Below are 17,883 nucleotides of genomic sequence, written 5' to 3'. Positions count from 1 at the left end.
AGGCCCTTAAGCATTGGTAGTGTTCCTGATGTTCTTTGTGCAGTAGGTAGTGTTTCTAATAAGAAATCCTGTACTTGAGGTTCTGTATGTAGGTCTACCTTATGAAATGTTGCTGCTCTAGTAATGAGCTGTGCAAACCCAGTATTGTCATCAGGAGGTGAAGGTTTTGAGGGATATGACTCAAGGTCGGTATCATTACCTGATCCCACATTATACTCTTCCCATGGGTCTGCCTCCTCTGGGATTGTGTCCTCATCATCCCCAGGGTGTCCCCCCTCCCCTGTGTCACTCTCTCCATCTGTTGTAGGTGTAGATGGGCGTGTGGGAGGAATATCTGGCCTATTGTGAGGAAGAGGCGAAGATGGTGTGTGAGGTTTGGGAGAAGGGGGAGGAGTTGTATTCGTCCCCATTGTTCTCTTCTTCGGATGAGTCTTGTCGTCCGAATGTTCATGTTTCCTCTTTTTAGGTAGTTCTGTGGCTACCTTGCCAGTCTTTGGGTCAATAAACAAAGTCTTTTGTTTAGGATCCGTTCCGTGTTCCTGTGTCGGTACCGTAGTTTTCGGTTCCGAAAGGTGTTTTTTCTTTGGAATGTCCATTTGTATTTTCGGTGCCGAAGTCTTGTTCGGATCCGATTTCTTCGGTATCGAAGATGTCCCCGGTGTCGAGGGTGTTTTCGGCGCCGAAGCGTGCTTCGGTGTCGACATGGACTGCTTCGACTTCGAGCTTTCCTTGACCTGGTGCTTCGGTGTCGATGTGGTCGGTTTATCGGAACCGGAACCACTATGATGGGGGACCGAGTGTTTCGGTTTCTGTTTCGTTGCCGGGCTCGAAGGCGGGGCGTTGGAAACTTTTTTCGGTTATCTGACCGGGCTCGAGGGCGGGGTCGACACCGTGCGGGGTCTGTTTTTTGGTAAAGGGACGTCGTCACTCACGGTTTGTTGGACGTCGATTTCCTCGACGTCGGACTCGTCCGCTTCAGACCCCGCCTCGTCGGCCTCTTCTTCCTCGTTCTCTGGTTGCTGGTCCTCAAACAGCTCCGGGATTGCCTGTGACTGCATTCTCGATACCTCGTGTCTTCGGGCTCGACGGTTTCTAATCGTCGATTTAGACGAGAACGCTGCACAGGCCTCACAGTCCCTGGATTCGTGTTCAGGGGACAAGCAGAGGTTGCACACCTCGTGTAGGTCCTTGTGTGGGAACTTAGCACCACACGTTGGACATTTTTTGAATGGAGTCCTTTCCATGGACCCCGGGCTGGACTACGCCGATTTTCTCGTAGTCGTCGTCCTTCGAACCGCGTCGGTATGGAGTGAAGTCGCGTTCGATAACGATACCGTCGATTTGGAAAGGAATACGCGCCGGTTATAATCTTCTTTGTTGAAGTCGGTCCGGAGCGCTTCGATCCTCATCCGAACCCGATGGCGGAAAAAAACAATCTAAGGATGGAGCCGATGCCCATGCGCACTAACACCGAGAGGAGGAGTCACCTATGACGACAAAGACTTCTCCAGAAGAAAAACAAAGTGCAATCATCCGAGCCCAACACCAGATGGCGATCTATTCATAAATGTACCATCTGCAGCCCATATGCCTCGAACAGATAGGCATTTCAATAAATGCACAAGAAAACATCCAGCCCACGACATAGCTCAATTTATATGGCAGGCAGCAGAGGAGCAAGCAGGACGACATGTTCATGTTGGACAAAACAAGCTTGTAAGGGAAAGGAAAGGTACCCATTTATAGGTCTAGTTCTAAATCCGGTGTATTCTCTCAAACCATAAACGGTAGTATCCCTGGAAAATTCTTGGGATCCTCTAACACATGTGTAACTTTTTTAAATTTGAAAATCATTTAAACAATCATGAAAGGAGACACTTTCACCCATATTTGAACGCATTAGAAGAGCCATGCCCCGTTTCCATTCAATATTTTTTTTAATTTTTTTATAAACAGTCCATTTTTGTTGAAGTTATGAAATAAGAAACTATCCCTCAAACCACTGCTTACAAGAAGCCACTGCAAGGCGCTCCATAATTTGAAAACCTGTCCATTTATCTTTGCGCCATATCAGTTTAAAGAATTGAGAGACCGCTCTACCAGACCAGAAGGATATATGAAGCTTTATTAGTATATTTTGGGAAGGGTCGCAGGATATTGTAACTGAACAATGTATGTACTGAATTAAAAGGGAGTCGTATACATTACTAAATTCGAAATATTGCTATAGTTCATTATGCAAGTGTCAAATCTTGAAGTAAAACATTGCAAGACGATTTTTAGGCTTGGCTATAAACTGCAAGCTGGGGCTGTCAAAAAGACTCAATTTATCCTCTTTGGTATGATGGATGTGAACGTAATACATAGGTCAGCAGCACGTCCAACTTTAACAGAACATGGTCTCAAATTTCTGGTAAAGTTAAGCATGTTATACAAAGGGAGTATGGTGTCCACGCAACCTATTATTCACAGGGTTGTAAAGAGTTGGGTCAATTATGATGTTTGTTGATCTGGCAACGGTTAGCAAAAACGCTCAACTGCCATTAGTCAGGTCGCATGATACAGAATGAAGGCCAGGTAGATGCAGTTCAAATTTCTGGTTATATTTTAAGCTGTTGAGGTGTAGATTAGTGATCAACTGAATGCTGATTATGTAACTCCAATTAGTATTCCAGAGGTTCACAAGTGTTTATTTTTTAACGGACACTCTAGGCTACTGGTAGATAATTTAGTGTGTATTATATGTGTATCAAGTATGATTTTTCACTTTACCAAAACAACAACAAAAAAGAAAAAGAAATCAACAGGCAAAGTAGGGTGTGGTCTCCAAGACGTTCAGTTCAATGGAATGCAATCTGTGTCTATTAGTGCAAAGAGATTGTAAAGAAAGTCTCAAAGGTTGAGAGAAAATCCACACCAAAAAAAAACAACAAAAAAAAACGAACTCCTTGAGTGGTCTCCCTTTAGAACAATTTCTAAAATGAACTCCGATGTCTTCACTAACATTTTTACTCCGACAGAGGGGGTGGATGCAAAGGGGGAATATTCTTTAGGACCTTGTTGGAAATCTTGAAAACACATGAAATTAGGGTTGGGGCAGAAGAGAACATATTTTTGGGTATGCATAACTTAACATGAAGGCTGCATCCTGCCAAAGAAAGTAACCAAGGTAACAATTCTGCTTCTTAGCTAGTTGTTGGAATTACTTTCTTTTTCAGACACCACATACAGAACCTCTTCTACTTGAAAGTGCAGAACAATCATGTGTGGCAAGTTTGGCTTGCTTTACCTCAAGAATGTTACGGCTGTTATCTGGAAGGTGGTTTTGGCCTTACTAACTACATTTAAGAATAAATGGTCAACTTCAACAATTGCACGCTGGGATACAAGATACTGCCTAAAAAATAGGGACTTTGCTATGCTTCAGTTGTGGCTTATTCTAGCAAAGGGTATGAATGTGGGGTTTGAGTCAATTTGGAATAGTTAAAAGTTTTTTCTTTGCATCTTTATCTGCATGAAGGAAAGGTTTTAGATGGTGCTGGCAAAACAGAGCAGCCAAAACAATAAATTAATATTGCAGAGGTTGTCTGCCAAAAGGAAGGATCTTACTGAAAATGGAAAAATGAATGTGTGAAAGGTTGTTTACAATATACTTTGCCGATGGGGCAGCACAGACGCACTACAGTTCAATAGCCAAGTAAATAATTATGGCACTGGACTCAGGGTAGCGAGGGCAAACAGTTAAAGTTGGATCTAGGAGGCTGAAGAAGATAGAAAATCAAAAATGAGGAGGACACAGCAAATACTAAATGTTCTACCAGTGATTTACTCAAGCAAAATACATGTTTTTAGTAACAAATCACATTACAAACAACAGCTGAAACAAAGAAACATAAAAAAGCACGCTCACTCTTCTGCCTGATAATAACCCAACATGCAGTTGCTTAGTGTGAATCACTAGTGCTTTGTTGACACTGGCCCAAAGCAAATGTTATACTATGAGCCCTCTTTGCTTATGGGACCAGAGCGTTCAGTTCCACAGGGACTAAATGGATTCAAAGGGGTCTAAAGTTTTGGAAAGGATATGGATAAATGCACTGCTGACCAAACTCTGGTTGTGGTCCAACCTTGAATACTCTTCCAGTACTAAGGAAGATTAATCACCTCTAAAGGATAAACAGGGACCAAAATAAAAAGATATCACAACTAAATATGTATAACCCAAAAACCCACCATTCACACAACGGGCACCCCATCTAACAAAGTCGTTGGGGCTCTTCCATTGGTTCTGGCATGATGTCCTGGTGACCCAGGTTCAATTAAGAAATGCAGTCCAGGAAAGGTCAATCACTGCTGTCCAACTACCTGCTTACCCCCAAATATTCAGACCTGGTGCACCTAGGACTAGATAGACTAAATGAGCCAGTTTTCAGTAAACTGGTGCAAGGATGCATTCTCGGTTAAGGAGTCTGTATCTTATAGACCAACAGCATGCTTGTGGTCCCTTGTGGTAAGAAAAAACAATCACCCCAAAAACAAATTCTAGTTACAAGTGTAGGAGATCAGGGTCTGTTCTAAAAGCTCAGTAAAAACTGCATCTTCACCAACTTGATATACCAGGAATCAAAAAAGGTTGAGAAAGTAGGTGGAACTATTGAGGAAGCAGGATCACTTGCTTGGCGTTTCCAGACCAAATGATTCTCCATACCTGTGGGTATGCAGCATTGGGCTATACCATCACTGTACAGGAACAAGATAAGCTGGGGGATAAAGCAGGCTTAAATTTTGATGGCAGAGAGGAGTTCTTCAAAACGGATGATCCTCGGTTTGCTAGATTCTTCCTAGGCAACAGAGCTGAGGAACCCTCGATGCTCCTGGTTACGGGGTCTATTAAGCGTCCTCAGGCATGCAGTAGTCAACCAGGCCCTGTGCAGCTCTTTCTGTAGATGAGGTAGAGGACCTCTGGCAGGTGCAGTCCAACTTTGTGGCAGTCACTGTTCTACAGGTCAGAGTAGAAGTTGACTTGGCCGGACTCAGCCCAGTCTGGGAGGAGAATGGCAACCACATTGGGGATTGCCTCCTGATCTGGCGTTTTCTATTCCTACCATTGTGCATTAAATCCTCTTTGGTTTTCAGATGACAAAGAGCTAACTAAGTACTGACAAAGGGATTCAATGCTTTTGGAGAGTTTTAGCAGTATGTTTTCGGGGATTATCAAATTGAATGTCATTTATGGATTGTAAGAATTCTGGTCAAAATCTAAAAAATAAAAATTAGGAAAAGTCAGCACAGTGCCGGCTTTGAGAATTACTTACGGTTCTGCAGCATCTGCATGATGTGTTCTTTAATCATTGGCAAGACAATTTTCCCGCCAAGTCCACATGCCATTCTATCCAATGCACTTTCACCAGCAACTGCATTGCTGTAATATAAACATGAGCAATAAAGATATACCATTTGATTAACTACTTCTACAGCATTATTTACAATGTGTATTTTAGTCAAATGTAGTCGAGAACTACCACATAAACCAAACTTCTAATACGAACACTTTTCGAATACCAATCTTTTAGCTTATTCACAAATCGTTTCACTATTAGTCTACCACCACCCTCTAGTAAACCATATGTTTTATTATACAGACCAAAACTGACATGTCAAGTGAAGGATGCAAATGTTCCATAGATGTCATACAGTGCTAACATACCACCTAACCTCACAAGAAAGAATGTTACCCTCAGCAAGGCGGCAAGTCTAAAGACGGAGCTTCAACTGATCACAATGAGCTAACCAGTAAAGTTAAAGTTCCTGAAGGATGATCTTCCTAGATAAAATTAAATTAATTTAAGTAGGCCATGATAAATGTATTTCAGTGTTTAAATTCATATGTACTCACAAACACTGTGACTATCCTTAATGTGTAAAATAGCCTTAATAAAAATGGTCATACTACCCAGATGTCTATCTCTTCCAGGGGACCATATTTGACATTCCGAGATGCACCTTCACGGTCCTAGATAAAACTAATAGTAGAATTACTGAGGGATACCGGGAAGAGGGTTAGTTTAGTAACATTACAGCGTAACTGGAGGAGGGGTGGGCTGGATGTCCATTGCTTGTGAGTATTATTTTTCAGCCTCACAACTCCAACATGCAATCCATTGGTTGGATGAACATGAAAACTGGGAGCGCAGGCTACAGGGGGGGTTTGGGTGGTCAATACTCACTCCCTGAGGCTCTAAAGACTGGATCAAAGGCACCAACGAGGGTTTCCCACATAGTCTGTATGGTATTTGGAGCCTGGGAGCAGACAGTTAAGTCGGTGTTGCGGAGAGCACCATTTGCACCAGACATGAATATTTGGACACTGACACCATGAAAACTTGTTACTAACACCATGTCCCTACGTAAGTGGAGGGAAGGCGGTTGGGAGGTACTGGGAGACTTGTACCCAAATAACCAGTTTATAATTATGGCGGACGCCCTAGTGACATTTCAACTGGGCAGTTCTTGCAGTACGTTAAAATAGCAGCGACGCTACAGGAGATTTAGCTAGGGTTCCCAGAGGCCCCCCAGCCTCCCACACACTAGAAACACTGCGGTCAATGTCTGGAGGCCGGAGACTGATATTGCACTGCTATTGAGCCATGAGGGAGGATACCCCCGTGACCGCACTCCCAGTGCAGGATAAATGGGCGTCCCAGTTGGGCCTCTTGACACATACCTGGGAATTTATACACAAAGGGGTTAAGTCAACCAATGCTTGGTTCAAGCTACTACAATACAACATAATCAATCAGTTACACCCGACACCCAAACAGCTACAAGCCATAAACCCCGAGAAATCATTGGGTTGCTCTAGATGTGGGGAGCAGGAAGCAGACTTTCTGCACATGATCTGGAGGTGCCCAGATATTGATAGTTTCTGGAGGTCCATCACCCGGAGGCTCCACCTGGTTACGGGGTGGGATGTCCCCAGGGAAATAACCAGGTGCCTTTTGGGGCAAATCCCGTTTTGTAAGAAAAAAATTGCGAGTAGGTAATTTCTTATGTGGTTATTACTGGCTAAACGTATAATTGTGATACGATGGCTGTCTCCTAGATGCCCGAAAGTAGATGACTGGCAGAAAGATATGGCTGAATCAATCAATCCACAGGGATGTCATATGAAACTAACACGCAGGGACTAGAAGCTAGAGGAGGACATGAGGGCGTGGGCAGCGATGCTCACAGGATTGCCAATTCCTCCAGATATATTACCTCCATTGACTAAAATGACACCAATTGAGACTGAAATGCGGCCCTAGGAGGACAAATCAGGTCAGCAACCCCCACCTGGGGATCGAGGAGGGCCCTAGCCTGCCTTGTACACATGCACTGATTGCACCATAATACTGCATAGAACAGTCAAATTCACTCACTATGAGACCCGAGCAGGCGGGAACGGAGGGCTGAGATAGCCAAATAAGCCAAATGTACCAACTAGGTGTGATTTTACATTTGGTTCTAGATTGTCGTATGCTGTACTGTTCAATGAAATGCGAATACAAATTATACTAAAAAGAAAAAAATTTAGTCAACTATTCACAAGTCTTTACCCTTGCTACTGCTCCAGTTTAGTTCTTCTCTGCACATGAAGACACATGCCTGTCAGAGGTAAAGGAAAGAAGATTGGCAAGGCTACTTTCACATAATGCTAGTTCTTTGGCAAACCTACCTACATATAGTACATAAACAGTGTCCAAGTCCATGTGCACGAAAAAGAAACTTTCTAGAGAAGGTTATTATTCTCAATTATAAATCCCACCCAATCCAGTGCAATATTTTATTTTGAAAATACTTATCAATCCATTGGAAAATTAAGCATTGACAAAGCCAATCAGTCTTGCTTTGTTAATGTTAAACGTAAGATGCGATAGGCTTTTCCAGTGAAAAATCTTTGTCTGGCCAGTTAGGACCTTCCGGCCCTGCTCTCCATTGAGGAAGTACAGTCCGCATTACTGCAGCTTCAGGGAACTAAGTCCCCGGGTAGCAACTATTACAAAAGGAAAGCCAATGGTGAAGCACCATTTCTTAGCTCCAGCTTTACGATAATCCAATCAGGTAAAGCATTGTACACACAACAATGTGCCGACCAATCCAACTAGTGGTTGACTGCTCGCGCGATCGCCAGACTGGAGGAAAAATGTCACATTTTCTGGTATACCAGGAAGGGAATTGCTCACTCGTGCGAGTTGCGATTCACAACTGCTCTGCGACATTGGGCACTTTCTTGTTTCCTTTTTCAGTGACGTTGTTTGATGCGTAACAAAGACAGCAAATGTTTACGTATCAAACAATTTTGCGTCTTGCAAACCATTACTTATATTATTTCTTTGAATGTTATTTAATTATTATTCGCACCATTTTGCTCCAGAAGGAGTCATTCTTTGATCAGCCTTGTGCGATTGAATATTCTTAAGCGTGTACCTTAGTATCGGGTGAAAGCTCCTCTAATATGGCGATTATTTTGTATCATTCAAAAAGGAACGTTAAACCCTAGACTGAGTGAACGGTTCCCTCGAAGGTCAGCAGCCATATTTGGTGTAAATAAGATATTCACTTTCCATTAAAAGAACAACTGTTTAACAAAGTAGCGGGTGAACCCAGTGACTTTCAATTGGAGAAATAACCTCCCAAAACCACAATTTCTCTTTATTAAGTACGCTACTTATGTCCCGGTCTAGATTCGTATTTTTCAAATGAGATGAGCGGTCTAGCTTTTTTTTTTTTGAGAGTTGAATCCACAATTAAATTTCTGAAATGCGAAGCTGCTGGTGAGTTGCCTCGGATTTTGTTACGGAATTTCTGGTCGTGAAGATGACCCTTGCAGTGATAACCGGCAAAGGAGGGCTAGGCGTTTGTGCTCTCATCACCCGTAATGCTATAGGGAGCCGAGCACGCTGCACAGGGACCGATTACGGGCGGTGAGTACGTGTCTGCTGCACAGCTGATAAGGATTCAGAGAGGCATTGAGTAGAGTAATAACATTTAAAAAACGTGAGTGCTGTGCACGGTGTACGTTTGTGCGCGTTCTAGCAAGCTGGTGGAGGGCAAGGTAGCACTTTTTGAAGTAGCTACTAAATGTCTCGCAAGAGCAGCGTATGCGCTGACTCTAGAGAGACCTAAAAATGAAAGAAAAAAACAATTTCTGACTAAAGATAATCAAAAACTGTCAAGCTCAAGCTCCTCACAGAAGGAGCCAGAAAAATATAACTGACCTGTCACCTGTGGTGCATGATGGGAGCAGAGGGGCTCCTGGAGGTCATAAAGGCACGGTGTTCAAGTTCTTAGACGCCTTAAAGGGAAGGTGACAGTTTTTTACTGTACTGTGATGTTTATTCATCTATGCAGCCTATGGACCAACTGCCTGCGCTTACCTGTTTTTCCTATCTAAAAATGAAGGTTTTCCTGTATGACACCATTACAGTGTATGTTCTCCATTACAGAGAATGTGGGAGATTATTTTTTGTAGAAGAAAAACCTATGTAATTATAGCATTTTGTCCTCATGGACCCCCCCCCGCCATGTCTCCCCCTTTTTTTCGGCAGGTAGACATGCAGGGTAGATTACAACAGCCCAGAAGAGGCTCCCATCTCTGCCAACTCCACCCCTCAGGTGGGGGAGGCAAGGTGAAGCACACTCTTCAGTGCCCATCATCTTGCAGATGTCAGGCACCCTCCAATCAGGGTTAGGGATTGTGCCCACTTCCCACGTGGGGTGAGCACACCACAGGTGTAGCCATCCTAATGTCAGTAGTCCATTGGCTACTGACCCAGAGACCCCTAAAACACCCCCTAAATACAGTATTTAGGGGCAGCCCTGAACCCAGCTTCCTGCAACCTACAAAGAAGGACGGAAGAAGTCTCACAGCAGAGGAGATTGTAGAGCAGACCTGACGTGGCCCCAGCCCTACCGGACTTTCTGCAGTTTCCAGAGATCCTGCGCCAAAAGTCGACCTGTACTGCAGCTTGCGACCGCCAGAACCCCTGGAAGGGCCTACTCCCTTCAAATCCAGATCTCCAGTGAACAGCAGCTCTGTTCAAAAGAAACTTTAAAGAAAGATCCGGAGCCTGCAGAGGAAGAAGCTCTATGCCTGGAACCACCACTGCATCCGTCGCCTACGGCCGAGTCGAAGTGGCCCACCAGGGTCCCCCAGTGCTCCGGAGTCGGAGGGGTTGCTCCCTCCAGGACTCCCTTACTTTGCCTGCAGCCTCTGCAAGGGCACCCCCAACCCCCTCCCCAACACTTTACTTCACATATATACATCTTTTACACTAGAAGACCCACATTTCATATACATCATTTTATATAAAAGATATCTAGCACAGAAACACCTTGCAGGTGCTTGTCTGGCATTGCTGCGCAGACCTGAGGAGCTTCCCCTATGACGACGCATGCCACCTTTCTGGGTGTGTGAGGGCTCTTACTCCTGAGGGATCAATCCCGCTGTGCCCCTCCAGATACGTCAGTCCATAACAGATTCAGTTTCCTTAACCTGCATCTTTCTATAAACTGAACTGCATACCCTTGTTGCGACGGCCAAAGGGTGCAATCAACCCTGTATCAGGGGGGGGAAGTGTCAAGCCCATAAGTCTCCTTTAGATCCATGTATAAGCGGTCATTGCTATGATGTGAGGGTACATCATCCTCATCACCACGGTCATCTCAAAGTGGTACACTCTGGTCAGAAGCAGAACCTAAAAGAGCCTCTGAAGACTGTTCCACAGTAGTGGCAGCATATTGTCAGAACCAGAGTGTCCAGGAACGGTTTGTGCTGGAGTAGAGTCCGAGAGTGACCTCAAGCAAGGCAGTACACAAGAGTATGCACCGACCCCCCTCTAGCAACAGAAATGTCCGTATCAGAGTTGATGAAAGGGGGACAAGCACATGTCTTGGATCCAGAATGAGACTGCACCTAAAACTGCGGAATCGAGGGCAGGTTCTAAAAATCAGCAGCATGGCCTCCTTAAAGATCTGGACTTGCAGAGTTGCTAAGGGCCGAGAACTTGAGTGCATCAGGATCAATTGGAGGGCCGCTTCCTCAATCAAGGATCTGGAGTGAGACTGACTGACACCTTACTGCCTTTGCGATTTCTTGAGTGGTAACATGGAGCTGATCCATCTATTTACATTTCCTCTTTAAATTGGCCTTTGACTTATCAGACAACTTCAACCTGAAAAAGAACAGATATCGGTCGCTGAATCAACCTTGAGAGGAGCAGGTCTGTACCCTTGACTTAGAGCTGGATGTTGAATGTTTGCCAACGACAGCTTTCCTTCCAGACCGTGGCTCGCCTTTGGGTACATAAGGGCATACTCATTGCATAACTTGGAGTCATGCTTAAACCCAAACACTGAAGGAACACCTTATGTGGGTCAGTTACAGACATCTGTTTAGGACAGTCACTGCAATGTTTGAAATCTGTAGTTTTAAGGTGGGGGTATCAGTTCCTTGCTCACTGGAATAAATGTGAAAATATTCAAGAACCAACAGAAGATTGGGAATGGGGCTCTGGATCTGCGCTCAACAGTGCAGAAAGAAAGGAACCGATGTTGACACAGCTATGGATCTCACATGCGGCTCCACTGTCGTCCCCCCCCCCCCCCCCCCGCACAACGGTTTTGCGACTATATTATTAACAACCCAGCTTTCTTCCGTTATATGTGGCTTGGTCAATGTTGATTTCTGCATTCACAAGTCGAAGCCAACAAGATTGGTATGGATAGTGGCAGGCAATATTCTGTTGCTGGCTTTGCAATTGGTTAAGCAAGAGGTTACACAAATAAAGTGCGTTCTATGTACCATTACCTTCATATGGCCTCTTGCTACTTTAATCTGATGCTCACTGGATCCACGTTCTGTATAAGCATTATATTAATGCACTTGCCTGTTCATAGTAACAAGACATGCATGTCAGAACATCTCTGGTGTCTCATTACAAAGATGTGTGGCTGGAAATCCATCAACAGCAATTAATACAAACAAACGCATACAATACATTGGCTACTTCTGGTCTAGTGACTTCTTTTGGCTCAGCTGATGAAGTGATTAATCCAAGGAAAGCACAACTGCATACAGTGCAGTTTAGCTGGAGCGATCTGGCACTGCTAAATGTCAGTTCCAGAGAGAAGAATGTACTGTGCAGCAAAGAAGGCACTGACATGTTAACGTGGGGATTGGCGTATTCAGAGGCCAAGGATAGAATGAGTGTTGAGAGCACAATTGCCTAAAGGTGACCATTCACTAGAGAGCAAGCAGTTTGAATTCTACTCCTCACAATGCCACTCTGCCATACTCCACTATATGCCATTAAACTTTACCCACTCTGCTCTATGCCACTCCATTCATTCTACGCGACTCCACTTCATGCTACTATGCGCCACTTTCCTCTAAGCCACTCTCCTCTATGCCACACAACTAACTTTTAGCAATGCCAAACAGCAGACAACTCACTATACAACATGGCTAAAAGACATTAAGACAATAGCTCTTGCATAGGCGAAAACCGATTGGCTGTGCCAATACTTTTCTTTATTATCGCGTATGAAAGCATTTCCAAATATGGGAGTTCAAACTCCCAGTTGTACAAAAACCCCTTAAATAAGTGATTCACAGTACAGTACTATAATGTGCCCAATAGTGTCAAAGCGTCCACGTTAAACAGTAGATGCTGTAGCACCTAGGATAAAGTGCAGCATGGCTAAACTCTTATAAGGTCCCAAAGGCAAGAACTATTAGCTATGCCAATGCTTATTCTTTTTTTCGGTCAGGCTTTTCTCGACGGTCCCCAAAAAAACAGAAACTTAGAAAGTCTGATCTTAACAGGGAAGGCCGTCTGAGGTACTTACATTGACGGTATCAAGTACACCCATGTACTTGGTACCAGCAGGTGCTCCTATTGTGTCAGATTGTGGCAGAGTGCCTGCCTGCCAAACTTTCAGTGAGGCCCTAAAATCTCTCTCATTTGGGGCACTTTCAGATATATATTCTTGGACAGTTTTGCTTCTTAATTGGCAGCTGAGGATTCAAATACAAGGGTTGTGACCCCACACCCTTATTGATAGGCACTGCAAAAATAGGTATTGTGTGAGATCCTGAATCCTTCTTACTTAAAAGTGCCAAAGTCCTTTCACAATTTTAAAAGTATCCTGTGACACCAGACTTACCTGCAACACAGACAGGACTCCATCCTTAGAAACTTCAGCTCTATTTTCCCACAAAAAGACAGAAACATACCAGATACAAATTTGCCAAGCACATCCTGCTAACCTGTGAAGACCAGCCACGAAGAAAATACAACTACACTTTAAACGTGGTTTGAACTTTGCCTTCGAAGGAATACCTGGAAGACGGAGACCATTTAAAAATTACACCAATCACCAAAGTCAAAAACCGAAAGAAAAAACATGTTTCAGAAAGGGGGGGTAGGAGGAAAAAGCCATCCGTGTATTGTGGCAGAGAGAAAAAACATGCGAGTCCCGTTCACGCGGAAGAAAGGCAAATGGTTTGCTGTTTATTATACAATGTCCTCAATTGCAAAAATGCCTCTGTGCAATAAACTTTAACTTGAGATCTGCACATACACAACAGACTACCCACGGTGATCACGTTATCACTACATCAAAAGTTTCTAGGCAGACACAAACCATACTCCTGTTAAAACAGTTTATGCTGGCACTTTTTAATTTACAAACAGAAAAAAGCGACAAGTAATAAAAAAGCACTTAATAAGCACATGTTATGTCTAAACAAGATCTTTGTTAATTTTTTACACGTTGTGTAGCAGCCACATCATAGCACTTGGCTTTTTATTTTACTCTAAGCCATGTTGCAGAACAACTCTGGCTGCCGTGCAACATGTGGAAAAATAAAAACCTGCCAAAGCCAATAGAACTTTCAAAGGCAAAACATATTGGCTGTGCCAATGCCTCTTCACATTCCCTCCATTTTGAAAGAGGACCTTAGTAGGGACAGTATTGTGGCTTTCACAGTCGGAAAGATGAAATGCAGACCAGTGTATATAATGTTGCCAGTGCAATGGGCATAATAGACGTGATCTGCTGTGCGTGCCGGTGCAGGGCAAGGGCAGCCAGGGGAGGTAGGCGACGAGGCCGTAGGTGTCCATACAGCAACATCTGCAGAATGTTGCAAGATTCACGTTAACACAGCTGCTGTTTGTGACCTCCCCAGCCCAATGTAAATGTGCAACCATGTCTGAGGCAGTGTTGCAAAAACTTAATGCAGTTTTGTTTACAAAGAAAACAAGCAGTTGGCTGCGGATAGCACTTCCGGTGGGGATCTCCAAACAGGAATGACGTGAGACAACACAAATTCAGTTAGAGGCCCAAAAGCACCCCCCCCCCCGCGACAACATACATGAAGCACCGTCCCCTTCCTTTCCCGTTAACGAAGCCATTCCAGAGCCCCTCAAAAAGCAGGCTTTAAGTCCCTTGGCAACCACCGTCCCTCGGAAGCATCACATGTCGCAGTCTGTGGTTTTCAGAGAAGATAAGCAGGACATAGTAACGATACTGTCAACACAAAATCCTTAGAAGCCCTCTTTAAGCAGTGACTTTATGAATTATTTATGCCAGTACCACATCGAAATGAACACTTGTGCCCCCAGCCCCTCTCCCAATGCATGCATACTTGGCTGTATGTTTGGGCGCATGGCTTAAACAAGAACAAGGAGCGGGCGCAGTCACAAAGCAGCGTCCCACGAGTGGTGCCCGCGCTGCAAGGAGCGGCTGAGCCGACGGGGGGAGGGAAAGTGAAAGCACAAGCACGCGATGGGCGCTCTGTGCCGCCGGTTTCTCTGCTGAAGGGAGAAAGAAGTTGGCACGCGCGGACAGGAGCTGTGCACGTGTATGAAGTGCACAGCTCCTGTCCGTGCCTGCCAACTCAAGTCTTCCTTCAGCAGACAAAGCAGCGACTACAAGTCTCGCCAAGGCGAGCAGCGCATGCGCTGAGTCGCTAAGGCGAGACCTAAAATCCAGATGGCTCTAATTATACAGAAACTATGTTTTAGTGAGCCACAAAATCCATGTTTCACATTTAACAAAATTAAGGGCTCACATACAAGGCCACCAGTAAAGATGGATGGCGCAGGCTTACATCATGGCTAATTTCTTTTTCACTACGGTCATAAATTTGATCAGTCTACTGATGGTCATGTTAGTATGCCAGATGGTACAACCTCTGCAACAGATCATGACAGACCGACAGGTCACCACCTAGGTCTATAAACAACTTTGAAAATTACATTTATATCAGAGGATAAATAAGAATGAAACTTATGAACACTGGAAACAAGTGGGAAAATAACATAAAACAAATATAAAGAAATGAACAAACCATACAACACAAGAGATACAAAGAGATAGGGTTGATCACATCAACACTGCAGTTGCACGACTGCCAGTGGCTTGGTGTAAACAAGACCGAATGTTTGCGTGCAGAGTAGTTTGCTACTTCTTAATGCTCATCACAACAAGCATGCTTTACCTGTCAAAATCATCATCTTCAAGCTCATCAGCATTGGCCCATTCTTCGTCATCTTCTAAATCAACCATCATGGCCAACATCTGAGGGACTAAAGTAACAAAAACAAAGGTGTCCACCAGTAGGTTTCCAATCTTCGCAAGTTGTAATTCAATAACTTAATATTTATATCAGAAGAGGCCATGGCAGAATAGCAGCCTTCACATCATGACAATGAAGTCTAGTTTTTGGTCCAACGAAGCCAAATTATAAGAATGCTAATAACCTATAACACTTCACTTGCATATTAACTATCACAGACACACAATCTAAGGCCAACAGCATACAAGATACCCAGATCCCCTCTAACATCTGTTCCATTGAGGAGACAGGCCTTCAGCCGAGATGGATGAACATCGAGCCGAGACATCCCCCCCCCTCTTCTGCCGCCTTCCTCCGCAACTTCCAGGAAGCAGCTTTGGTTTTTTTTTCAGCAAGATGGTTATTTTCCAATGGTGCTGAGGGGAATTTCTGAATGAGAAAGGTTGAGCAACATGCTCTTAAGGAAAACAACGCTTTACATAAATACTACTAACTTTTTTTCTCCATTCGGTCTTTACACACCTCTTGACAGGAATTCAGAGGAATTTTCAAAATTGAATTTAGAGAAAAGAAATATAACATACATGGACATTGATAGTGTTTACAAAAACAGAACTTGATGCCATCTCAAAAATCTTTTCGTTTTACAATAGGTGATTTGAAAAGTAACGGTTGATCTGCAACCATAGAAAAGCAGAAAGGGACGAAAGGTAACCCTTTAGAGTGCCCAGAGCAGAGCCCTGCTGGGCAAGAGAACGGATGAAGAATTTCCAAAAGAGAGGCAGACAAAGGGTCAATAGACCCTTCTGTAAAATATTGACAATTTTTTTGCCATCGTCCGGCATATATCGACTTGGTGGAGGAACACCTGACTGCCAGAATAACATTGCATACTTCAGGAGGAAGGTCGAATGCGGTTAACTCTCGATTCTCCAATGAAGTGGAGAGTTGGATGTTTGGGTGGAGGACCCTCCCCTGCTGCTGCTGCGACAGAAGATCCTCCTGAAGGGGCAGCCTGATCTGAGGATCAATGCTCATTTGTAGAAGCTCAGGATATCGTGCCCAGTCAGCAGACACAAAAATTACTAGTGCCCGGTTGCTCCTGATCTTTATGATCACACTGGACAGGAGTGGTATGGGCAGAGACGCCTTTGAATCTCCAACATACAAAACTGCTGACATTGCGTGCTTGACAGAGGTTAACCAATCTAACCAAGGGTCTCCCCACTGCTGAGTCATTGGACCACCTCTGGATGAAGACCCCACTCGTGACCCGCTAGGCACTGATGGCTGATTTTGGCCGCCCTGGTGTTCAGGGAACCGGCCAGTTGAACCACCAGGGATATGCCATGTTCCAGCCAAGTCCAGAGGCACAGGGCCTCTTAACAGAGTATCCACAACCGCACATCACCCGGTTTGTTACAGTACCACATGCCAGTGGTGTTGACTGAACACTTGAACCAGCCTTCTCTTTATAGATGGTAAAAAGGCTTTCCGTGCCAGTTGGATCGCACGAAGCTCCAACATGTTGATGTGGAGCCAGTCTTCTGCCGTAGACAAGAGTCCTCTGATCGCCACCTCCCCCAGATGGCCGCCCCATTCTAGGAGCGACACAGCTATCACCACTGTGAGATATGGGTGGGTAAGGAAGAGGGGTCTGCCTGTTACCCATTTGCAGTTGGTCATCCACCGCTGTCCATCTCGCACAGTTCCCTCTGAGATCTGGACCAGGTTGGTGAGACTTCCGATGCTGCACCCACTGGAACTTCAGGTCCCCACTGCAGAACCCGCATGTGCCATCTGGCATGAGTCACTAGAAGGATGCAGGTGGCCATGAGACCCCAGCAGCCTTCGAGTCAGGCTCACCGAAATACAGGACAGCAGCTGAAACATCGGTATTATAGCATGCATATCCTGGACTCACCGTTCAAGAGGATATGCCTGAAACTGCACTGTGTCCAGAGCAGCTTCGATGAAAGGGAGCGTCTGGGAAGGAGTCAGGTGTGACTGTCAAGTTGAGAGTGAACCCCAGCAAATGCAGGAGGTTCACTGTAGTCCAGAGGTGGCAGGTGACCTTCTGGGGCGAGCCCACCTTTAACAGCCAGCCCTCGAGATAGGGAAAGACTGGAACCCCTGATCTCTGCAGATGAGCTGTGACCATCACCTTGGTGAACATCTGAGGGGGCCCTGGTGAGGCCGAAGGGGACAATGGCAAACTGAAAATGCTGGTGGCCCACTGTAAACCGCAGGTAGCGGTG

General features: G+C 44.7%; 1 protein-coding gene across 1 annotated transcript in view; it reads right to left on the bottom strand.

Moving 5' to 3' along the window:
- Positions 1-17,883, bottom strand: part of IPO5 (importin 5) — a 446,703-nt gene that overhangs the window by 288,609 nt on the left and 140,211 nt on the right. Inside the window, exons 9-10 of the mRNA XM_078657510.1 lie at positions 15,548-15,635; positions 5,316-5,422 (exon numbers count right to left, since the gene is read on the bottom strand). Coding sequence (XP_078513636.1) covers positions 5,316-5,422; positions 15,548-15,635 — 195 coding nt within the window. The remainder of the gene's footprint in view (positions 1-5,315; positions 5,423-15,547; positions 15,636-17,883) is intronic.

Source organism: Lissotriton helveticus, chromosome 8, assembly GCF_964261635.1.
Source record: "Lissotriton helveticus chromosome 8, aLisHel1.1, whole genome shotgun sequence".
In the NCBI taxonomy this organism is placed as follows: Eukaryota; Metazoa; Chordata; class Amphibia; order Caudata; family Salamandridae; genus Lissotriton; species Lissotriton helveticus.
This window is presented reverse-complemented; position numbering and strand designations above follow the sequence as displayed.